The sequence below is a fragment of the Pongo pygmaeus genome, chromosome 21 (genome assembly GCF_028885625.2).
Source record: "Pongo pygmaeus isolate AG05252 chromosome 21, NHGRI_mPonPyg2-v2.0_pri, whole genome shotgun sequence".
Taxonomy (NCBI): Eukaryota; Metazoa; Chordata; class Mammalia; order Primates; family Hominidae; genus Pongo; species Pongo pygmaeus.
The window spans coordinates 45,315,040-45,340,372 of record NC_072394.2 but is presented as its reverse complement, the minus strand read 5'-3'; the positions used below and the strand labels follow the sequence as shown (position 1 = coordinate 45,340,372).

The window sequence follows — 25,333 nt, the reverse complement described above, 5'->3', positions numbered from 1 at the left end:
GTAATTGGAGCATAAATGTAACTAATCAAAATATTATCATGCCAACGGATGTGTGAAGAGTTTGGAGATTTTAAAATATATATATTTTAGTTCCATGTCATTTCCATTTAGAGCTGCAGAAGCAAAGGACTTAGCCCAATGAATGTCAAGAACAATTTGGGGTCTGACAATGTTCCCAGCAGCCCTGTTGTTCTCTTTACTCTTAATATGGCAGTAGCTTGACAACTGACTTAATTTTTGTTCGTTCTTTCCATTCTTTACCCCTCTTCCTGCCTGAACCAGCTCCCCAGCGCAAGGCCAGCTAACTCCAGGGAGTTTATGATCACTCCTTGCCATCAAACACAACGTGCCCGCATGTGGTGTGCAGCCTAGCAGCTAAATGAAAATTATAACTTCCTAGGTTTGAATCCTGGCTCTGCTACCAGCTGTGTGGCCTTGAAAAAGTCACTTAAGGTCTCTCTTTCTCAGTTTTACCATCTGTAAAAGAAGAATGATAGTAGTCACTACCTCATAGGGTTTATATTAGAATTAAACAAATGAATCTTAAGTAAAACATGATGGTATGTGTTGGCTGTTGTTATTGTTAAGAGGAGGAGTGACTGAAGATAAATAAATTCTTGTGAGAACACAAAAAGTATTGCATTCCTTTGGGAACAAGACTCAAGGAGAAAGATCTTTTCTTCCCACCCCTTCTTCAGAGAGAGTCTAGGTAGAAAATCCAAGCCAGCTTGGGCTCCTAACTTACCACTAACTAGTCAGGTAAAGTCGCTGTAAAGTCTTGGAAACAGACTTCTGTAGCTGGAAGGAACTTTAAAACCTCTACCTGTATATATACCTGTTTTGCAGGTGAAGAAACAGACAGAATTCTTGCTTATGGGGCAGGGTGTGGTTAAAATGGGTGCATAGGAAGAGGTGAAGAGTCTGAAGGGAGAGTGGCATTATCTGACCTTCAGTTTCATCTGGACTTTGCCAAATGAATTGTCTATTTCCAACATCAAAGAGCAAATCGGTCAAGACCTTATGTTTTACAGTTTATGTTGCTGTGTTGTCATTCTGTTGTGTTTTGGGTTCCATTGTTTTTCCTACAATAACATTTAGTTTTGCTCCTGGGAGATTGAATTGAATTGTTGGGGAAGGCAAGTTATGAAGTAATAAAGGGAGACGCAGGTCCCAGTATGCCCTGCAACATTGTCCCTGGGTCTGTTTTCACCACATCATCATTGGAAGGACCAAAAGAAGTATGCTGGGTAAAAAGTCTTTATTTTCACTTTTGCTTTTGTTTGGGAGGTCAGGAGGGATGCAAGCTTATGTAGCGATTGCATGTAGTTTAGATGTTATTCTGCTTTGTCTCCATAATCTTTCGTCTCTTCTCTCCCCCTGCTCAGTACCCCTTCCCTCGCCTGCATTTCATGTCTCCTGCTTCTCTGTCTGCCTCTTTCCCTTGTTCCCCTTCCTCTCTTCTTCCCTTCCATCCTGCCTCTTCCCCCTTTTCCCTCCTTTCTTCGTCTTAGTTTTCATTACTCTTTTGTTTTCTCCTTTTCTTTCTTCTTCCCCTTCTCTGTTGCTTCTTTCTCTTGTGTCTCTCCCTCTTCCTCTCTGCCTTCCTCTTTTTCTCAGAAAGTGTAAAAGAATGCAGGGGTGCTAGGGATTTGGTCTTTGAGGAAAAGACTCAAGTGCACACAAACTCCCTGCCTGACTCTGCTTGCATTAGGGTATCCAGCACGGGTTAGCAGAGCCTCTCCACCAGTGTGCCCTCAAATCCAATCACTGGGGGTTAATACCGTATTTAAACTACATTATCCACAGCTACATGGATTATTAGATAGTTGTTTCTTCAAAAATTGCCTTAACAAATTTGCATATGAAATGCTGAAACCCCAACTTACTGGTCTGAATGAATGATTACAGAAATGCTTATTACTTGTTCACGCAAAGTGACAAAATGTTCACAATGTTCAATTCCTTTGAAGTTTCAGGATGTATCTTTTTTTGTTTTAAATAGGTATTACATATCCATTAAGCTCTAATTAACACCACCTCCCCATTTTCTGGTATATTAGAAAAGCAGCAGATTTCTTTTTTTTTTTTTTGACACTTGATAATTAGATTGCTTTCATAGATAATATGAATAATGTTGAATGATATGTTTATTGGTGTGGCTATTGGTTTATTGTTATGTTTGCGACTGGTTTGATGATTACTAGTTTTCATGGTAATACTGGTAGCACTATCTGCTTCTCTTGCACCTACATTTTCTTACTTCAAAGCACATTGTGCCTTTTGATGTCTTTGTGCCGCTTTCACTTTTATTATGACTAGATAGCTAAATTTCATCATTATGGACTTTTAAATTAGATTCTGTTTAAAATACCTATAATGGAAGTATGCACTCTGAAGTATAGGAACAACAATTCAGAAGTGGCTGTTTCCTGGACATTAGTGAAAGCCATGTAGGGAAAGTGATATTTAAGTAGTTTAATGAAGGACCATGGCTGAGCTGGGTGGCGTGGATTTCAGGAAGGGTATCACCTGGGCAAAAGCCTAGTGGCAGGGACATGCGTAGGATGTTTGGAGTGTGTATTAGTTTCCTATTGCTGCTGTAACAAATTACCACAAATTTAGTGGCCGAAACCCCACACATTTTAATCTGGACATCAGAAGTCCTAAGTGGGTCACACTGGCATACATTCAAGGTATCAGGGCTGCATTCTTTTCTGTAGGCTCTAGGGTAGAGTTTGTCTTCTCACCTTTTCTAGTTTTTTCTGGCCACCTGCAGTTTTTGGTTCATGGCTCCTTCTTTCATCTCAAAGTAAGCAGCATAGCCTCCTCAGATAGCTCCTCAACTGTGATTCTGACTCTCCTGGCCCCCTTGTCCGCTTAAAGGACCCTTGTGATTACATTGTGCTCAGCTGGAAAATCCAGAATAATCTCCCCATCTCAAGCTTATCTGGTTAATAACCTTAATTCCATCTGAACCTTAATTCTTTTGCCATGAAAGGTAACATATTACAGGTTTCAAATATTAGGATATGGACATCTTTGGGAGGCCCTTATTCTGTCTACCACAAAGTGGCCGAGGTCTGTGTTTGGAGGGGAGGGTGGGGGAGACAGTCTTCATATAAGAGGCAGGAGGGGTGGGGGTCAGGATGTGCAAGGCTCCAAATATTCCCATGAAAGACGTTGGGCTTTATAGGAAGTGGGGAATTTCCTATAAAGGAGGACCTCAGTGGAAGTTGAGGACATGTCACGGTTGGCTTTGTATCTCAGAAAGATGTTTTATTGGATGGTGAAAGAATCAAGGACTAGACTGCTTAGGAAGTCATTGCAAAATAAACAGTTTCTGACACAAATGCCATGGACTTAAATTAGGCCAGTGCCAAGGGAGTGGAAAGGAAGAAGATGGTCAGAGAAACAAAAGGAGGAGGCATCCCTGGACGTTGATGCCTTATCAATTGTGGGAGGTGGGGACGGGGCAGCAGATTTTACTCTGCTTCTCAGTGGATTTCTTACTATTTTCTTCTTCAGTCTATTAAGGTCTCCCTGCTACACTGAAAGAAAACTTTAGGGGTATGGGAAAGATAGAAAAGAAGCTGTTTTTGAGGACCTACATGCAGCGATACTTATCTAGACACTTTATAAATAGTAGTTGTATTAATCCTCATGGCCACAATATGAGATGTGTTTTATAGCCATTTTATAGAAGATGGGACTTGAGAGTCAAAGAGTTAAGTGATTTGTTTAAGATCATCAGAGAGAAGAGATGTATCTTGGTTTCCAGTTTATCCCAGGGACCCCTTGTTAGAAGCATCCTACATTGTCCTTGCTCACCAGGGCTTGGGCCTCAACAAACAGTTGTTGAACTGCCTGTCAAAGCTGAGGCTGGGAATGCCCAACATGTGTGCACATACTTCTCCTGAGTCATGTGACGTGTAGAATGCCTAGGACTTCTATGCTTCTGCTTCCTGAAGGCAACATATGCTCTTTTCCCTCTTAAATAGCTATCTGGGAAACCACTTCTGTGGCTGTACAGCTCGGGCAGGGAACGGCAGAGTTATCTGTGGTAGAAACTGAAATCGGAGTCAGAAAATCTGAGTCTAAATCTTCATTGTATTGGTTGACCTTGGCCAAGTTACTTGTTCCCTACTGGAGTTTATAAAATGAGTAGGTTGGGCTATTTAAGTTTCTGTGACTCACCTGGATGTAATTTGTTATGCTTTGATAAGTAATCCACAACTTCAAGACCAGTGCTATCCAACAGAAATTTCTGTGACAATGGATGTATTCGACACCAGCACTGTTCAATATGGTATCCACCAGTTGTGTGTGTCTACTGGGCACTTTAAATGTGGTTAGTATCTCTAAGTAAATGATTTTTTTCTACTTAATTTTAATTATTTTAAATAGGCATATGGTGTTATTAGCTACTGGTTAGGAAAGTGCATTTCTAGACCCTGTAGTCTCTGCTTTCTAAGAAGGAATAATTGGTTTGAGTATTTACCACTTTCTGGCTATGTGGCTTTAAGAAAATGACTTTACCTCTCTGTTCCTTCGTATTCCTTGCTTTAAAACAGAGATAGCATGGCACCACCTCATTGGGGTGCTAAACAATGCTTAGATCAACGCCTGGCACATAATAAGTTCTCAGTAAACATAAGGTTTTATAAACAGCATTGGGCTCACTGTTACCTGCTGTTGGCTATCTGTTATAAAATTAGCATTTATTAAGTACCATTTTTACTTATTATTCACTGAAAACAAACAACTTTGATCTGTAGGTTTCATTATCCCATTTTATAGATGAGGACATTGAGGCCCAGGGAATTTTACTGACTTACTCAAAGTCACACAACTAAGAAACGCCAGAAGCTGGAGTGAAACCCAGTTTCCTTAACTGAAGATCCAGGACTCGTTTCATGTCACCGCAGCTGCTTGGCTTTTGGCAGCATTTGAGGCCCCACCAGCATCCATTCCCTTCAAGTAGGTGCTGGCACTGGGAGCTGGCGGGGCCACTTGTCTGCAGGGACCACACTGAGCTCTTGGTGCCCAAGGCCCTCAGCTGCCAGTCGCCCGAGCACACTCATGTAATCTTAATGAACAATGTGCAAAGCCATTAAAAACTCAATTAGGACTTTCTTTTTACTGCCGACGTGAGGAAATGCAATCCTGAGGTGCTCATGTGTAAACACAATAGCTGCCATCTGCTATGGAGAAGCATTTTGCCTCCAAAAAGGGGATCTGTGTTGCAGACACATCAATAACGAGGCGCTTATCAAGGCATTATTATGCACGAAGGGGAAAAATGCAAAATTTATGGCCAGCCAGAGAGTACTTCCTGGTTTAATTCCACAATTTTCAGTGCTATGTATAATAACTATGAGGAAACTAATGCTGTTTTATGTTCCTTATCACATTAGTAGATTTGTTTTTTTTAAGGGAGAAGGGAAAAGAATGTATTTACAGTCTTTCTCTTTCTTGTTTCTGACTGATCTTGGCGTAATGACTGGCTCATTTTTGATCTCCAGGAAACTGACAGCCCTGGGATGATATTAATTATGCCAACCTGTTGATCAAAGCAGGCCCCACAGAGCTGATGATATACAAGGGTTTTAATTCCTGAGCAATCTCTGGTGGAGGGCTTGAGCTCAACTCGCAGATAGGCTCCCTTCCTTTCTGGAGGGTGTGGTCAGACCTATATAAGGTGGGCTACATGTGGAAGGGGCTAGAGATTGCTGCTGGATCCCACCCCCCACCACCAAGACCTTACACTAGCACTGCTGGATGCTTCTGTGCCTTTGCCTTGGCTGTTCTGTTTCAAATGCCTCCCAAGTTACCACCCAGGCTTGCTGCTCTTAATGATATCCTTATGTAGACTGTCTTGCAACTTTGCTTAGTAGCTACTGTTTCACATCTTATTGCCTTAAATAAAGGGACTTGTAGCTGAATAATAGTTTATTCCCTTTTTACTTAAAATCCAAGATGAGTGCTCCTAATAGGCGAGTAGCCTTCTGTATGGTTGTGCTCATTCAGGGAACCTGGCTGCTTTTATGGTGCACTGCCCTCCCCTAGGCTCTTGAGATCCAGGACATTCAGCTGGTAGATGGGAAAATAGAATGGGCCAATGATTCTCACTGCTTTATGTATATGCAGATCACCTGGAGATCTTGATAAAATGCAGATCCAGACTCAATAGGCCTGGCACTGAATGTGAGATTCTTGCTTCTCACAAGCTCCCAGGTGACGCTGGGGTGGCTGGTCCAAGGACCGGTCTTTGAGAGGCAAGATCATTTAGTATGGAGGTGTGGGGGTGAGAGGGAGGCAGCTTTTACTGACCAGGCCTGGAAAGTGGCACACATCATACTCATGCCCCATTATCTAGAACTCAGTTGCATGTCCCCACCAAATGCTAAAGGGAGGCTGGAAGACATAGTCTAGCTGTGTGCCCAGAACAATGTTACAGGGTTGTGCATGAAGCTACATGGAACAGGGCAATCTCTACCTCCTCAGCGAGCCTGCCCTGCTACCGAAGCTAGGATGTAAAGAAGTGGGAACATGAACTGGTGGAAGGCAAACCTTCCCAACTCTCTCTACCGTGGATTGTAAGGAACCAAGGGTACATGTGCCTGTGGCATGAATCGGCAGGAGGACAGGAGCTGAAATGTGCATGCGGGTATCATGGGATTCAGAGAGGAGAGGGACACTTTGCTTCTCAGACTGCTGCCTTTGCTGGGAGATGTGCTACTCCTCAGTGGCAGAGGCAGTCACAAACCCTCTGTGGGGCTTGTGAGTTGCTACTTACCTGTCCAAGGAAACCTTTTGGAACCCTGTGGCATGTAGGCCAGCGGACAGATATGGGCATGGATGCAGGCTCGGTCTCATCTCTAAGCCTCAATTTCTGCCCCTGTAATTGCTCCTTTTTAGCTGCCGCATTGTGAGTTTATGATAATTCAATAACTTCTCTGACATAGAGACATCTCTCCACTTACCTTGTGTTACTGCAAGGTCATAAAACTGGGACGCCTTACTCAGTTAGAAACACCGGGCAAAGACACCCGCACCTTTGTTCCACTTCCAGTGGCTCCTTCCCCAGGCGGTGCTACATTTTCTGAAATCATGACTTTTGAGGCAATATGGATGGAACTAGAGACAATAATCTTAAGTGAAGTAACTCCAAAACAGAAAATCAATACGGCATGTTCTCACTTATAAGTGGTAGCTAAATAATGCGTACACATGGACGCAGAGTGTGAAATGATACTCGTTGGAGGCTTGGAAGGGTTGGAGGGTGGGAGGGGGGTGAGAGATGAGAAATTACTTAATGGATACAATATACATCATTTGGTTGCTAGTCAGACTAAAAGCCCAGACTTTGCCACTATGCAGCATATCCATGAAACACAGCTGCACTTGTATCCCTTATATTTACACACAAGTTTTTCTCATTGGTAGGTTGGCGAAAACCTGATAGCCACTGGTTCAGGTTTCTCTGTGCTTTTTACCTGGCTACTTTTTGGTACAAGCCCACTCAACTTTCCTAAGTGGTCATCCCAGTAAGACAACTGTGGTCTTAGGGATCTGGGCAGAGTTGGAGGGTGGGTCCATGGCCATCCCCCTGCTCTGCATGGTGGTTCAGGGGAAACATGCAGAAAGTCTAATTTGGCCTTAAGTCCAAGTTACTTTATGAATAATAATGTGGAGGTTTTGAACTCCTCTCTCTCTGTCTCTCCCTTTCTATCTCTCTCATGTCTGTTTTTAAATTCACTCAGAACCTGAAGGAGACAGGGTTTGATTGGTACCTTCTAGAATCCCAAGAAGTTTTGGGTTTCCCAACACTTACCAACTGGGAGCTGTTAGTCTTTTTGGTATTAGGATGAAATAATTAGGTGACTTTTAGCTATTAAAGTAGCTCAATTTGCTGAGGATAAGTGGTCTTAAGGTTTCTTTCTGAATTGAAGGTTTTAGTGGTTTTCTAGGTGGAAGCATTCCTTCTAGAATCACCTGAGTTTATCTGCCGTGTTTCATGATGCAGTTTATTTCGTAGAATCATAAGACTTTTAAGTTCAGCCCTCCCAGTTGCTTGTGAAATTTCCTTAATCATCTCTTTAATTTGTCCAGGCTCTGTTTTGCCACCTGCTTTGATGGGGACTCACTTTGTCTCTGGCCAGTCCATTCTATTTTGCACCAACTTCACTTGTTAGAAAGTTCTTTGTACACTGAACTGAAATGTACCCCCTCATGGTTTCTTTCGTGAGTCTGCCCTCTCAGGCAGCTTTATCAATAAGCTATTGTCACAATAAAGCTGCATGACACACTGAAAAGAAACTCAGTGGTAAACAAAAATAAGCATTTAATCTAGCTCTCATGGAACTGTGCATTGATTGTAGATTGGCTGATCTAGGTTGGGCTTTTGGGCCATGTGGCTGTGATTCCAGCTGCAGGGGTAGCATGGCTTGGTTCTTTACGATCAGTTCAAGTCAGGTATCCTCCATATGTGTATTCTTGATCCCAAGCTGAAAGGGGCAGCAGCTACTGGGGGCACATCCTTTTCATGACAGGTAGCAGTAGTGCAAGACGGCAAGCCCAGCAAGGCAAGCACATTTTAACCTTTGCTTGAATCATTCTGTTAGCATCCTGTTGACCAAAACAAGTTATACAGTGGAGCCCAAAGTCAAGGGATGGGGACATACCCTCTGTTTCTGCTGGAAGGAACTGCAAAGCCAATGGCAAGGGACATGGATCCAGGGAGGGATAAAGAATTGGAAACAACCATTTAATTTGTCAAAGCAACTCAAAAGAGGCTCACTTTATCTCTACAAGGCAACTTCTTGAATGCTTGGAGATATTTTCTGCAAACAGTAATAGTAGCTATGTTTTCTGCAAATAGCAATAGTAGCACCTTGTAGAAATACTTCATACATGTTACCATCTCTTAATTCTTAAAACCACCTTATTGAATAGATTTTTTTATACCCAATTACAGAAGAGGATACTCAGGCTCAGAGAGATGTGGCTTTTGCAGGGTCACCCAGACCGTCCTAGAGTGACTTGATCTCTGGCCGCTCCTCTGGCCACCATGTTTATGGGTGTGACTGATTTTCAGAAGGATTTTCTTACTTTCTCTTTGTCTCTACTTCCCACCTGCTTTGTGGGTCTCCAGGATCTTTCATGATGGTGAACAGCTCTGGGAGAGCCTCTGGCCAGAAGGCCCACCTTCTCCTGCCAACCCTGAAGGAGAATGACACCCACTGCATCGACTTCCATTACTACTTCTCCAGCCGTGACAGGTCCAGCCCGGGGGCCTTGAACGTCTACGTGAAGGTGAATGGTGGCCCCCAAGGGAACCCTGTCTGGAATGTGTCCGGGGTCGTCACTGAGGGCTGGGTGAAGGCAGAGCTCGCCATCAGCACTTTCTGGCCACATTTCTATCAGGTATGGCATTTTACCATGGTTTTATTTTTGAAAATTAGTGATAAATCTATACACCTTTTCTCTGCCTACAGGTGCTAGGTCTAGAAAGGACTTCATTTGTTCACTCGTGTTTACTGGGCTTCTCCTCCTAGCCAAGCTCTGCAGAGGTGACCCAACGCAGCTGCTGTCCCACTTGAATTCATCATTTGTAGGAAAAGACTGATATGTAAATAAAATGACAATGTACCAGGATGCATGTGGCTCCTGAAGATGCTGGAGGAACATAGGCATTGATTCCTTTTTATAAAGTCAGTGCTTATGACATGGTGAGGGAGGTACTAGTACTGTCCTGTTTTATTGATGAAAAGATTGAGGTTCAGAGAGATGAAATAACTAGTCAAAGATCACCCTCTGGGGAATGGGGTGTTTGCTGGGGAAGGCAATTAGGATGGTTTTTAAGAGGAGATGACATCTAAGATGAATCCTGAAGAATGAATACAAATGTATTTTAAAAGGGAGGGAGGGAAAGGCATTTGAGTTGTCACAGACAGTGTGTACAATGATCTAGAGGGGTGGATGATAGACTATGGCAGAGTTTGGAAAGTCTGAGTTGTTTAAGGTAAATTGCAAAGGGGACAGACAGGGAGATCAGCCTGCAGGGACAAGCTGATCATGAGGGGCTTTGAATGTCAGGCTAATGGATGGAACTTAGTTTAAACCAGTGCTGCTCATACTGTCTGTGGTGAAGGGACACTTTTCCTCCCAACTCATTGTGGAGCAATACTCTTATAAACCACGGTTAAAAAAAAATCATGGCAATGCCAAATTGCCGCAACAGTTCCTAAACCTCTCTCTCTTTCCTTCCTTATCTCCTTGTGAACTGATGTACACAGTGCACAGATTGGCACCAATCCATAAAGCATGCTTAGAGGAACATTTCTCCACATTGTCTTGGCTTGGGGCCATTGAAAGTTTTATTTTTTCTAACAGTGTTATTAAGATAAAATGTACCTATCACAGAATCCACCTATTTTAAGTGTGCAATCCCATGACTTTAGAAAACCTATTGAATTGTGTAACCATCATCATAAAACAGTCCAGAACATGTTCATCATCCCAGTAAGATACCCTGTGCTCATTTGCAGTTAATCCCCACTTGCACTGTTGAAAGGTTTTAGGTTAGAGAGTGAGGCAGTCAGATCTGCATTTTGGAGTAATTTCTCTAGCATCTGAAGTAGAAGATGAACCAGTGGCTGGGGGCTTCTTAGACATCCTCCAAGTTAGTATCCATGGTACAGTTCTTCCAGATTTTAGTGTTAGGAATACATCTATCTATTGAGATTGCTTGTTGGGTTTACCTTAATGAGACAATTCAAGTTTTATTTCCCTTTTGCCTTGGTAACGAGAAATCAGAATTTAATACTCAATTACCCTTGATATTTAGACTGGATTTTTGCCATAAATATTTCAATTTTATCCTCAATGGCTTGTGATTTCCTTTTAGAATAATTTTATTTTTCTTCATGATGCATTTCCTGAAATTCCTTTCAGAAATAGGGGAGAGGTAATGATGATGACGGTAATGGTGGTGATGGTGATACCTACCGTTCATTGGGTGTTTATCATGTTCCAGGCACAGTACAAAATGTTTCACATACATTACCTTGTTTAATCTTCACAACAATCCTTTGAGGCAGGTACTACTATACCCATTTTATAGGTGATGAAACGAAGGCTCACAAATGGTAAGTGATAACCCAAGCTTGAACGGAGGTAGTGCCTTGTTTTTTACCCGTTCTGTTCGATTTCACTGTCTAAGCTAGTATAATCCAGTATAAATATAATGGAAACCACACATGTCATTTATAAATGTTTAGTAGCCACATTAAAAAGTAAAAGGAAATCAGTGAAATTAATTTTAGTAATATATTTTACTTAAACCAACGTATCCAAAATACTATCACGTGGACATGTAATCAGTCTAAACAATTATTAGTGAGATGTTTTCTGTTCTCTCCCTATCAGTCTTTATAATTCAGTCTGTATTTTACACTTACAGTAAGTCTCAATTTAAATGTTTTATTTTCATTAGTAATAATGATCTGTATTTGGACTCATAAAATGTATAGCTGAAGAAGTGGATACATATACACAAGTTGTTCCAAACATTCTTAAATTAATTGGGTATCAGTTTTTAAATTAAAATGTAAGGTAACTGAAGTTAAGTAAAATGAGAAGTTCAGTTTCCCAGTCTCATTAGCCACCCTTCAGTAGCTGGTGGTTGTCAAATTAGTACAGATCATAATTCTTAACCACTTGGCTCCACAATTTCCCCTAGTAGAGTTCTTGAAAGGCTTAGCCATGCCTGGAGCTTGTGGGTGGGGAGATGAAGGGGGTAACTCCAAGGCTGGGCTCTCAGAAGGGACCTGGCCTTTATGAGGTGCTGGTTCTGCTCATTCTCATCCTCCATTGCTGGAGAATCCCGCAGCTATCTCTTGTAATGCCTTGGTCTGTGTTGAGGGTTTTCTTAAGGTTTTTATTTTGGGGTTCTTTGTCAGGAGACTTAAAGGAGTAAATAATGAGACATAATGGCAGTGGCTGTTGAACAGCACAGGTGACTCCCGCAACCCTGGAGATATGCAAGCAGCCTGGGAGATGGACCTAAGTAGCCTTGTTTGGGACCACGTTTCCTTTGCTTCTCCCCCAGCCTCATCTCCTTGGCCTGCCCATGGGTGACCAAGAGCCAGAGGCAGGAAGTAAGGAAAGTTAGGAAGGGAGCAGAAATAAAAGAGGAAGTGAGAAAGAGAGGAAAAGAGAAAAAGAGAGTAAATTATTGGAAGAACTCGTCACACCATCATTCAGCCACTCGCTCCCTATTCTCATCTGCTTGTCAGTCATTTTGCATCCTGCATGAGCCAGGCCAGTGCAGGCACTGGTAACGCAGAGGTGAGTGGGACAGAGCTGGCGTTGGGGTGGTCAGGGTGGACTGTTGTCATTTGGTGTGAGGTTAAGCCCCTGTTCCCTTCTTTACAACAGCGGGAACCTATGAATGAAAGTGGCTAAAACGAGAGTCCTTTGTTTTTAACGTGTGTCACTAACAATGTGACGTGTTTTATCCTAGATGTTTTGAGACAAATGATATATCTTTGGCCTCTTTGCTTCGGCGTCTTTTCCTTTTGTGTAATATGTGTTAGTACAAACCTTTATCTGAAACTGATGGTGTCAGATATGTGTCAGAATTCACGATGTTTGGAATTTAGTAATATATTAGTAATATATTGGCATATCTTCTGTATTTTATAACAACCCTAGTAGGGTCTGAGGCAGTATCCTGTAATCATATGTAGTATTTCTACAGCAAAACTTACACATACTCACAGGAAATGGGATAAATAAAGACTGTAAGTAGTATCAGGCCATTCGGCTGTGTTCAGGTTTTACCACCAAATTACTTTGTGTAATACTAAGGTGAAGAACCTTGTTTTCAGAGCTTTTGGGGTTTCAGAATTGCATTAAGCATATCGCCCTATATTCTCTACCTGCACAGTTGCATGAACAAGGGGATCAGATCTTGCTTGTACATTCTGGGAAGAATACCCGGTGTATGACTTGTAGGGTGTGCTCTGTGGAACATGGGTTCCCCGAGATTCTCTGTAGTGAAGGCTGATGTGGTGGAGGTCGCAGCATTTTGAAAAAGCTGTATGATGTATTCGGTTCTAGGAGACTCACAATTACCGGAGTTCTGAGGCGTCAGAAAGAAATCCATTTATTGGTGTTTAACTTACTGTCTTGCCTCTAAGTTTGATCTTGGCCCTCTTTTTCTTGGATGGCCACCTGACTATAGAGATAGTATTCTGCAGACATGTGGCCGTACATCTCAATTTGCTGGGACAACCCTGGTTTACTCTCATTATCCTGGTGAAATTAAGAGCATCCATTTCATAGTGTGTCCCAGTTTCAGTGATAAATTATATAGTCTTCCTATCCATAGATGTTTACAGAATGCATACTGGCACCTGTGGCTTAGGTTTATCCTCATTTTGTAGATAAGGCAAACATTTTCTATTAAGGGCAGAAAGAAAACATTTTCGTCTTTGTAAGCCATACAGTTTCTGTTGCAATTACTCAATTCTGCCATTGTACCATGAAAGCAGTCGTAGATAATATGTGAATGAATGGACCCAGCTGTGTTCCAACAAAACTTTATGTGCAAAAACAGGTGGTGGGCTGGATTTGGCTTCCAGGCCATAGCTGAACCCTGATGTACATGATAAAGCTGATGTCCAGAGTTGCATAGTGAAGTCCAAGAGCACATAGCAAATTATTGGCAAAGCAGAGAGCAGATACCCTACTCCCTAGACTGTCACCACTGTATCATTGACTATAGACATAAAGTATCTCTAAAAGCTCATGGGCACGGTCAGTGAGCCTTTAAGGTTTCAATTAGAAACCCCATATATAGGACCAGACACAAATGGGTACAGGATGGGGCCACAGGTTGAAGTACAATGAACAAGAAAATTGACTCAGTACAGGGACGGTCACACCATTTGCCATGCTTTTGGATGAGGCATGGGGGAAAAGGACATTTCTGGAGTACTCCCTATGTTCACACCCTATGAGAGGCATGAGATCTGTGCAGTAGCTCCCTCTATTAGGTGGCAACATGTCCTATCTTCCAGCGTAGGAAGCACTACTGGTAAATTCAAGTCCCCATGATCCATCCCAGGTCCTCTGGCTCTAAGCTCTGCTTTGCCTTTAGGGAAAATAGCTTGCGCTTTCTGAGAGTATTCTTCCTAGCTGTGTAATGTTAGCTGTATCCTGTCATCATTCAGAATCACAGTTCCCTCATCTGTAGAATGGAGAGGATATTAGGTATGATAGGCCCTTCTGCAGATGAAATTAGAGAACATATATGTGTCATCATGTCAGGTGTATTAGTCTGTTCTCACACTGCTATAAAGAACTGCCCAAGACTGGGTAATTTATAAAGAAAAGAGGTTTAATTGACTCACAGTTCCACATGGCTGGGGAGGCCTCAGGAAACTTACAATTGTGGCAGAAAGGGAAGCAGGCACATCTTACATGGTGGCAGGCGAGAGAGAGCCTGTGAAGGAGGAACTGTCAGATACTTATAAAACCATCAGATCTTGTGATAACTCACTCAGTATCACAAGAACAGCATGGGGAAAACCACCCCCATGATCCAATCACCTCCCACCACGTTCCTCTCTCAACATGTAGGGATTATGGGGATTACAATTCAAGATGTGATTTGGGTGGGGACACAGAGCCAAACCATGCCATCAGGCTTGCAGTGGGCCTCATTGGAAAGAAGGGAGGAAGGGAAGGAGGGAAAAAGGAAAGAGGGAAAAAGAGACAAAGGGGAAGGAGGAAGGAAGCCTTTTTAAAAGAAATAGCCAGTGTTGTTTAGCCTGTGCTCAGTAACCTCCATGCCCTCCCTTGGATAAGTAGCCTCATCTGGGAGAATTTTCTGATTTGCACCTTGTTGGCTACTACAGCCTCATTGCATTTCCTTGGCTGAGAGCTAGCAGCAGTTTAGAGAGATATGTTATACACACACAGTCACTAATGGTTACTCACTTGGCCACAAACACTGCAGAGTGTCCACATACGGACAATCACCCACAAGACTCTCAGATTCAAAACACACTCGCACATACACGCATAGGTACAGTGGCAAGAAAAGGGGGCCTATCAGAAAATCCAATGACACTAGCAAAATGGGTTTTAAAATTCACCAGACCTGGAGCTCTGGTCCTGTACATATGATTCTATGGGCTAAATACAAATTACTGGGCTTCGGACCTGATAGTTTATGTATTAATTTATTAAAGTCATATTTTATAGTTCTAAAATTGACTTTTAGCTCTGTAATAAACACTGAAATTTCTTCTTTCTCATCAGTGAGCTTTCTGGCACCAGACTTTTGGCAAGGCCTGGGGTGAGAACTTGCTTCTGCCAGCCATCTCCCGACATGTGCCTTTTCTTGGGAAAGCAGGGGCTTGTTTGTTTATTTACTTTTAATTAACAAATATTAATTGTGTGTATTTATAGGGTATAGTGTGATATTTTGATCTATGTATGTGTTATAGAAAGACTTAATCAAACTAATGAACATATCCATCACCTCACCAACTTAACTTTTTTTGTGTAGTGAGAACGTTAAAAAAATCTATTCTTTCAGCAATTTTGAAATGCACAATATATTATTATTAAATGTGGTCACCACTCAGTGCTGAATGGCTGTTAAGTCGCGTGTACTTCAGATCACAGCTCCTTTCTAGGTGATATTAATTTGATTTCATATTTTCTAATGATTCTGAACTTTTCTGTTTGAAGATTTAAAAAAATAAAAGAACTTCTGTTAATTTTGCAGACATCTGCTTGCCCTAGTCTCCATCACCTGCCTAGGAAAAATTATCTTTTATTTGGTAGTTATTATCACTATATAGGCCCCTGAAATTAAGGACTCACCCAGCTTTGGTTCAACTGGACTTTAAACTCAGTCCCTTTCCCAGGAAATCCCTGCTATCTGGCACTCTGTAGATTTAGTAACTTCACTCACAACGAAGTGGAGTTTATCACAATGAGGGGCCCACTCTACCACTCTTGGAATTCTATTCCATCTGCTTCCTTACCCATCCCACTTCTGTCCACTAAGCATCAAATCCTCTTCCTTGTCTTATACAGGTCTCCTTGGGCTGATAGGGTAAAAAAAAAAGTCTCTCTTAATTTTACCCTAAACAATCTCTCCCCATGAAAACATGTATATTTATGTTCTAAGAGGAGTTCTGATGTGCCAACATTTTTCTCTTCTCCTGAAAATGTTTGCAGCCCCTTGAAATTTTTGCCATGCAGATTTTCTGCTCAAGAACTATAAAAGATTAGGTTAAAACACCAGGTCTGTTAAACCATGGCCTGACATATCCACACCCTCCTCCAAGTATGAACAAAAACCACTTTTTGGAGGGATTGAGCAAGACTCATCTCAGAGCCTCTTGTGGGGAATTGCTTCCTGGCTTTGCACAAGTCCTCATGCACAGGAAGAGGTTTTCACCTTTTCATGCAAGCCTCATCTCTTCAACACCTGCACCAGGAGGTCTCTAATGAAGCCCATGGGCTGGAGCATGTGCAATAGATGGTAGGTCCACATGGCAGCCTTGGAGCTGAAGAGCATCTACAGAGACCTTGGAATTCTCAGTCTGGGCCCTCCGCTCCACTTTCTGTACTCAGGGTCTCAGCCTCCATTTACTGACTTGGCATGCCACTGGGTATGCATGGCCTGCCTCCTGAAGACATCCCATCCCTACTCCCCTGCCTCCTGAAGACGGAAGGAAAACACTGTACCAGAGTCACCTCTAGACTTCTCTCCTCACTCCCCTGGCTCTCCCATTTCCTGACTTTGATTCCTCAAGGGCCGTGGTTGAATTTTCTTGAGAGTGTGCTTGGGTCAGAGATAACCATTCTCCCTCTCCTCAGAACACCTTGGCAGGTCTTTCCATCTCTGAGGGTCCTGGCATCACCTTGTCCCCTTGTGGTGTCTGTCCTAGGAACTGGAGCTGGCTATCTACTGGGTGGGGCTTCCTATGGCTAGGAGTCTCACATCAGAAGCATATTGATGGAGTGATCATCTCCCTCCAAGGTTGTAGGTGTCTTCTGGGGCACCTTTTGATCATACTCAGTGTCATTTTACACAATTACGTTCATAGATTATTACCATTTTTACTTCCTCTTTTTGTGAATTACCTGTTGAAGTCATTTGCCACTTTTTAATTTGAATGGTTTGGTTTTTTTTTGTTGATTCTCAAGAGTCTTTTACACACAAAAAAGGATATTTTCATATTAGCTGACATAGGTATTACAAATATTATTCTCAACCTGTCATTTGACTTTTAATTTTGTTTTAGATTTTTGCTAACATACAAAGCACACTTGACACCATAGTTATTAAGAAAGCATTGTGTAACTTTAAATAAATTGGTTTTTAAGATGTTGTCACTAATTTCTAGTTGTAGTGAATTTGGTTAGAAAGTGTATAGGCCCAAAGCTAAACAATTTCTTCTTTGAGGGATTTGTTGAAGTTATATTGTAGCCTAGTGTGTGATTTTTTTGCAACTGAGCCATAAGCATTTGAATAGAAGTTTCATTCTGTCTTTACATTTATTAACATGTATCTAGGAAATACATTCTTATTTACTTTATATATACTTGCTTTTTCCTGTACAATTAGTAGTCAAAGTCTAAGACATAGGTTAAAGTCTTCAACCCATGTCTTTTTCATCATTTTCTCCACTTAAGTCTCTTGACTCATGTGTTTTTTCTAAATGACCATTTTAGTCCACCTAATTTTTTCATTGTTCTTTTCAGTTAAAATTCTACTTCAAGGCTTTCACATTATTTTTGCAACAACTGCTTTCTGTTTATTTGCATTTCTTTATTATGTCTTTGTTCAACTTGTTCTTTTTAATGTTATGCAGTCATTCTGTTTTAGATGTTTATCTTATAGCATACAATTAGACTTTGTCTATTTAGACAGTCTGAGAGCTTTTCTGTATTTTAACCCATTTATATTTATTGTCATAACAGAAACATTTTTTCTTTATTTTGTCATTTTTATTACACAGTTTGAATGCTTTTGTGCTATTTCTTTTTAAATGCATTTACTGTGTATGTTCTATTTGCTGTTTTTTCTATGAACTTTGCTTTTGATTTCCTTTGAATTATTAAAAAATATAATTAGACACATGATTATTTACAGGAAGGCCTTCTGTTTACTTTTCTCTCTGCAAGATGAGGTGGCTAGCACATTATTTTTGCAAACTTTCCCCTACCTCTTGAATAATTTTGTTTGTTGAGTCTCTCTGAAGGACCCTGCTATTTTAGTGAATTATTCTTCCAGAGTGGCCATCATGCTGGAGCAACAGCTCTATGTTTGGTGTGACTGTCATCCCCAAGGCACTTCACCTAACTCTCAGGCAGCCACATGTTGTTTCACAACAGATCCTACCACCTAAGGAAGTTGCCTCTTCTCAGCCATCACCATGATCTCCAGTGGTTCCCATTGGTTCTCTGCAGTTCTTTTGTTAGAGCTGTTAGAGCTCCAAGCCCCAATGAGAGCACTAATCTTTGAATCCACTGACCTGGAGTGACCACATAGGCCACAGAAAGATTTCACAGGGAGATTTTCCTGGTCATCTCATCATCTACCTTATATTCTATCCATAGACTTGAACTGAGGAGTAAAAGACAGGAGAGGGAGGGCCCTTTTTGGAGGCTGTCAGATGTTGGAGATGAAAACTGAAGACAGTTTGAACAAGAGCAGTGGTTCTGATGTCTGGCTGGTTTTGACCTCAAAAAAATGCCTGCTTCCAATGGTTCATCCTAATAGCAGAGATGTATGACATGGGAAGATTTGAGAAATGCTAATAAGGTAGAATAAAAAGAAAAATGAAGATGAGGGCTGAGGCAGAAGTTGAGGCCCAACAGACACCCTGGTCTCCAGCTTGGGTGACTGAATGGGTCACAGTGCCACTTACCATATTCCATATTTCAGAAAGAATAGCCCATTGGTCAGTGAGGGAAAAGGTTTGAGGAGGAATCTGTGTAGATCTATTGGATTCACGTCATTGATGTGGTACCTAGGTAGAAATACAGATCTCTGAACTGGACACCTAAGACGGATGTGTGGGTGAAAGTTCTAGGGTGCAGAGCTGGGCTTGGGAGTTATCAGTGCATTGGCAGCTGTTGAAGGGAGAGTGTATGCAGTGAAAAGGTGACTAAAGGGGGCCCACGTTAGAAGGGAGGATGGAGAAGGAGGAATGCCTACAGACCTCCTAGGCATTGAACAGTGCCAGATTTATGAGAAAAATCACAAGAATAAAGTGTTATCTGAGCCTAAATAGAAAAAAGACCCAGAAATGGGGAGTCTGAACACTGACAGTTGTAGAAGAGTGGTCAAGTTGTGATAATAATTCTAGTAAATATTTCTTGAGAATGTACTATGTGCCATACATTGTTCTAAGTGGGGTCTTAACTCCCTTAATCTAAAAAATCACTTAATGAGGTAGACACTATAATTAAAGATGCAGAAAATGAGGCACAGAGCAGTAACATAACTTTCCTAAGACTACTCACTAGCAAGTGGCACAGCCAGGACTTGAACTTAGGCACTTGGAACCAGAGTTTAAGCACTGCACTATCTTCCTTCTTAAAGTAAGATAAAGATTGAAAATATCTACTTGATTAAGCAATTAGAAGATTATTAGTATCTTCCATGTAAGCAGTTTTGGGGGAAGTGTGGAACACAGAATCCAGATCATATTAGGTTGAAGTTTTGCAGTGGGAAGTCAGGAAGTGTTGGGAGTCAATGAAGATAAAACTACTGAGAATTTTAAGTGTTACTGAAACACAACTGGATGGTATTAGAGAAAACCTGCTGCCGAAGGGTAGTTTTTAAAGAACAGGAGAAGCTGTTGACATGTCAAAATCAGGGATAAAAGGGAGGATTTGGAGATATAGGATAGACAGAGAAAACCAAAAAGAATCCAAAAGTTGGAAAATATAGCAAGAGTCCAGGTCAAGAGCACTGGTGTTCCTTGCAAAGAAGAGGCAGGGGATGTTGTGGATGGATATCAAGTCAGTGGGTGAAAAGTTAGAAGTCAGCCCCTCTCTTTCCCTTTTGCCTCTTGAAGATGTGGTGTCTGCTGGGATTACATGGGTGCATGTTGAAAGGGCGGCAGTTGTGTAAGGTATAGGATTGGAGAAGGCAGATGTGTTATAGGCAAAGTTGAAATAAAGGTGCAAAGGAATGGGGTCTTTAGGAGAGACTCGTATGGAGTTTGAGGATCTCACATGGTAGCCTGGACCTTCTGGATTAATAAGCCAAGGATTAGATAAGAAAAGCAGAGGTCCAGGCTACCACGTGAGCCTGAGGAGCAGGTCAAGAGGAGTCAACTGGGATGAGACTGTGGGTAGACATTGTGCCAGAGTATGGGAAAATGGAATTTCCAATTTCCAGAAGGTGAAAAATGAGGTGAAAGTGGGGCTAAAGTGTGAAGAAGGCCATTGGAACCAGAGAGTTCAAGGGTGTTGGCCATGCTATCCACACAGACATTCATATCTCCTTGGTGAAGATAGAGGTTGAGTGACGAGGGAAGCTAAATGCATTACAAAATTTTTATGGAAATAGCAGTTTAGGTGGAAATCAGTTGCCTTCTACTCCTGGATACCAACAGGTAGATTGCCACTTATTTTTAAGAGTGTTATTATAGATTCAAATGTAGTATGTTCCTTGGCAATGTAGAATCAACTCATGGTAAACCCTCCTTGGCTTATGGTAGCTTCCAAGGTAGGCATCTATCTTATCCTTCATAAGAAAGTTGGAATATTAGAAAGTAGTTCTCTGTAGAAGAATGGTCAAGTTGTGGCTCGATCCTTGAAGCTGCAATGAGAAAGACGCAGATTGGGGTTTCCAAGACCTCAGTGTTTGGGTTGTTTTTCCTGCATCTAAGTGTTATTTCTGAAATCTGTTAAAAATATTCTTCTTTTGCTAGTCACCAAAGTGTGGCCTTTTTACCTTGTGTTGAAAATCCCAGTCAATTGCCAGGGTAGCTTGCTGTCTTAATAGAAGGTTTCTTGGGTTGCTTCTGATGGGAAGTTGAAACATAAAGGGCTGGGGGCCGGGCAGCTTGCTATGATGAATGCCTGCAACTGTTTCTGTGAAATTGACTCCCACCCTGTGTGTTGCAGGTGATATTTGAATCCGTCTCGTTGAAGGGTCATCCTGGCTACATCGCTGTGGACGAGGTCCGGGTCCTTGCTCATCCATGCAGTAAGTCTTTCCCTTCCTCCCAACACAGCCTTGATCCATGCCAGACTGGGTAGCATAGAGCCTGCAATCCCTTCCATTCATTCAGCTCACAAACATCTCTCACTCTCTCTCTCTTTCTCTCTGAATCCTTCAGAAATGCTTACATACTCAATGCAATCAGTCCTGAATAAATCCATAATTTTGCCGGCCTGTTCAACAGGCAGCACCTCCAGGAATTTGCAGAGAGTGGCAAAACATCTTCGTTTGAATCTCTCTCCATTATTAAGGGAGTCTAAAGTCCTGATTGTTTATTAGTGGGATTCAGACCACTGAAGTGGAAGAATTAGAGGGCTTTGGGTAGAATCTTGTGCAATTGTCTTAAAAAAAAAAAAAAAAAAGAACACCACCAAAACACTGAGCAAATTAGCACACTGTTCACTCACAGGGAAAAGTACCCTGAAGCTATTAATTCTTCTAAAATAATTTTAAATATGCTCATCAGCTCCATATAGGCATAGAGAGAGATTTCTCATAGTGGTTAGTACTTATGGTACAGCGTCAAGAGTCCTCAAAGGTGTGGCACTCCTCCATACCCATCCACTTCTTTGCCATATTTAGTCTCAGATATTGGAATGTGTTTCAGCAGGGAGATGTGGTTTCTGGGTTTGCTAAATCTCAGAGGCCATAAGTCCTGGGTACAGGTAGTTGAGATGACATCATACCCAGTGACATTTGATTGGGGGGACTGAAATCAAACTGATTTGCATGGAGATTATGGCAGACCCTGGGAGGGTTAGCCGGGATGCCAGCCCCATGAGTTTGTAAGTGTTCTGCAGATTGGAGATTCCCAATAGTTTCTCGGCAGCCATCCAGTTCTAGGTAACCCCTGTGGGCTCTCTCCACTCTTCCCATATGGCCATGAGTCATGCTTTGGGCTATGGTGTAGTTTGCTGCTGCCTCAAGAGACATCATGGGTCCTCCTCTCCTTATGTGCTTTTTAATCCTCCCATTTAGGGACTATTCTCATTTCAGCCTCATCCATGTTGCTTTAATTGAAATAACTGTTTCCACTTCTGCTGCAATGAATTTGTCAGACCCTCAAATGTAACTTACCTCCCTCTGCCTGGCACGAGAATGCCGTTGTCTGACTCATTGTCTTAGGGCCCCTTCTCTGGAGGAATTTGGAACACATTACAAGTTCCGAACATTATTTTGAGAAATTGTGTTGGATCCTGTGCAGGAGAGACCCTCTTTCCCAAGAAGCAACTGGTATCTTGGGAATGCTGAGATGCTACTGGGCTCTTCATTGCTCTGGCTGAAAGTCCCTACCCTCTGGGTTACTTCCTAAGGCTTTTAGAATTTCTCAGTTGGGTCTGTCATTTAGTCATGCCTGGGGAAATGTTTCTGTTGACCCAGACTTCATGTAAAGAGGATCCCAGAAATCCCCCCAGCTATGCAGGGTTTATGTAGTAGATATGCATATGAATCTCCTTCACTAGGATGAAATATTCCCCACCCTGGACTCGTGGGAGTCAGCATCAGCTGCTCATTTGAGAATGAACCTGAGACTGGGCAACTGTGTTGGGAGATGTCTGTGCTACCTGTGGTCCATTTAATTGCATGTGCTCAATCTTGCACCACCTCCAGTTTCGAGGTAGTCTCTCTGAAACATGCCTTCTGTCTTCCTCATTCCCTGCCTACATCCCATCCACTCAGAGCGTTCTTGCCTCTACCACATCTACCTGTGTTCCTGCTTCTTACCTTGTGCTGGATGCTTGGACTTTGTCTTTCTAGTAGGTGACAGCTGGCTTTTCCCGGGGGAAAATAGCATGAGTCTCTCTACCTGGAGCCCAGAACTTTGTGCTCTAATGGGAATTTTCATCTCCGTCCTGATGATGTCCAACCTTGACACCTGTCTCTTACCCTAGCCGTAACTACCTTCAAGGCCAGAGTGGTAAAAGCTCTGCCTTACCTCCAAGCACTGACCATGGTTTGCTGTCACAAGCAAATGCATCTGTTTTCTTTGATAAATCTCCATGGGAGAGGTTTCTTTGGAGGGCACTGGAATGACTTTCCAACCCTCAAATTCTCATGAATTCTTTTGAAATTCTCGTTTCATTGGGGCTGCTCCTGAAGTCAGGATTCTCCTGACAACCTCATCCTCCTCCTGCAGAGGGGTGTGGGTGGCATGGTTATGAAATTGCTGAAAGCCAGTTACCCAGCAAATGGACCATGGGATATAACTCAGGAAGGTGTGATCCTGGCTTTATGTCTGCATAACGTGCTCCTGTTGGGTTCAGTCTCAGTGTTGAGGCAGCTTAAGCATAAACTTCCCAGAAAGCATGATGTGAAGACCCCATAGGAGTGGCTGGAATTGGAAAAAATTTCACTTAACTATATGGACAAATACTGGCAACGTATATAATGCCTGAGGTATATCCACAGCTTATGAATCATGTGGAGTTGAGTAGAGCCTAGCAAAGTCCCTTTCCTAAGGACCAGTGCTCAGTCCATACCTAGCCCAGGTTTTTATTCTTTCTTTCAGCAAGTGAATTATTGTACATCAGCTATGTGTTAAGAACTTTGCTAGGCACAGTGATACTTAAGTGACTAAGAAAGGTTAGGTCCTTGTACTCATGGTGTTTGATTAGCAGGAGGGCCAATGGAACGAAAGGCACTAAATCAGTAACTAATATTAAGTAACCAGAAATTTCAGATAGTGAAAATAGTAGTGGATATAATAAGTGTGGGTGTCTGGGATACGGGAGGGCTTCTTGGATATATAGTGGTCAGAGGAGATATCTTTGAAAATGTGACCTGAGCTGGGACTCAAATCACAGGAGGGAGTTCACAGTCTAGTGATTTGGGGGAGGGGTGCTTCAGACAGAGGAGACAGTGGTTGCAGAGGTCCTGCACACAGAGTCGGCTTGATGCTGCCAGCATGTCCTGAGCATACGGGGCACAGGAGAAGGTGGTCAGGGCACATGTTGGGCAGGAAAGCCTGGACGTTGGGCAGCATCATGAGTAGTTTAAATGTTTGTCTAAGTGCAGGGAGGCTCTGCTGCAGGGAGTGCTGCTGGGGAAGGGTCACTTGGGCTGCTCTGTGTTGGAGGACCATAGAGAAGATGTCGGGAGACCTAGGAGGAAGAAAGTTCTGGAGCCATGCAAGAAGTGGTGATGGCCTGCATCAGGGTGATTGAGAGACATCCATCCATCATCCAACAAGTATTTACTGAGCGTGAGCTCCATGTCAGGCACCATTCTGGGTTTGTGGGAGTGAGAAAGACAGATTGACTGTCTGTCTTCATGGACTTCTATTGAAGTGAAGGAGGCTGAAGCAAAACAAATAAAGTAATTATATGATTATGTTATTATAATCTATATATTATATAATTGTACAAGCATTATATAGAAGTATATATTATATAAATGTGAGTTATATATAAATATATAATCATATAATTATATAATTTACATTTATATATCATATATACATATATAATTGTATAATCTATATATAATCATATGATTATATATAATTATATATTATATAATATATAATTATATATGATTATATATAATTATATATTATATATTATATAATTATATATGATTATATATAATTATATATTATATAATATATAATTATATATGATTATATATAATTATATATTATATATTATATAATATGATTATATAATCATATATAATATGATTATATAATTATATGCATAGACAGTGCATTAGTTTGCTAAAGCTGCTATAACAAAACCCCTCAGACTGGATGGCTTAAGCAACTTAAATGTATTTTATTTTCTCACAGTTCTGGAGGCTGGCAGTCCAAGGTCAAGGTGTTTGCCACGATAGTTTCTCCTGAGGCTCTTTCTTTGCTTGCAGGTAGCTGCCTTCTTGCTGAGGCTTCACATGGTCATTCCTCTGTACTTACAGTCCTTTGGTGTCTCTCTGTGCATTCAAATGTCCTCCTCTGTTGAGAATACTGGTCAGATTGGATTGGATTAGGGCTTTCCCTAAAGGCCTCATTTTAATTTAATCACCTCTTTAAAGGCCCTGCTGCTAAATATAGGAACGTTTGAG

The 25,333-nt window shown here is 41.8% G+C and overlaps 1 protein-coding gene across 12 annotated transcripts in view; it reads left to right on the top strand.

The window, feature by feature from the left end:
- PTPRT (protein tyrosine phosphatase receptor type T) overlaps positions 1-25,333 on the top strand; it is a 1,135,643-nt gene that overhangs the window by 392,104 nt on the left and 718,206 nt on the right. For all 12 annotated transcript variants that reach the window (XM_054467368.1, XM_054467370.1, XM_063659593.1 and 9 more), the window contains exons 3-4: positions 9,155-9,426; positions 21,178-21,259. In XM_054467368.1, the coding sequence (XP_054323343.1) occupies positions 9,155-9,426; positions 21,178-21,259 (354 nt within the window). The remainder of the gene's footprint in view (positions 1-9,154; positions 9,427-21,177; positions 21,260-25,333) is intronic.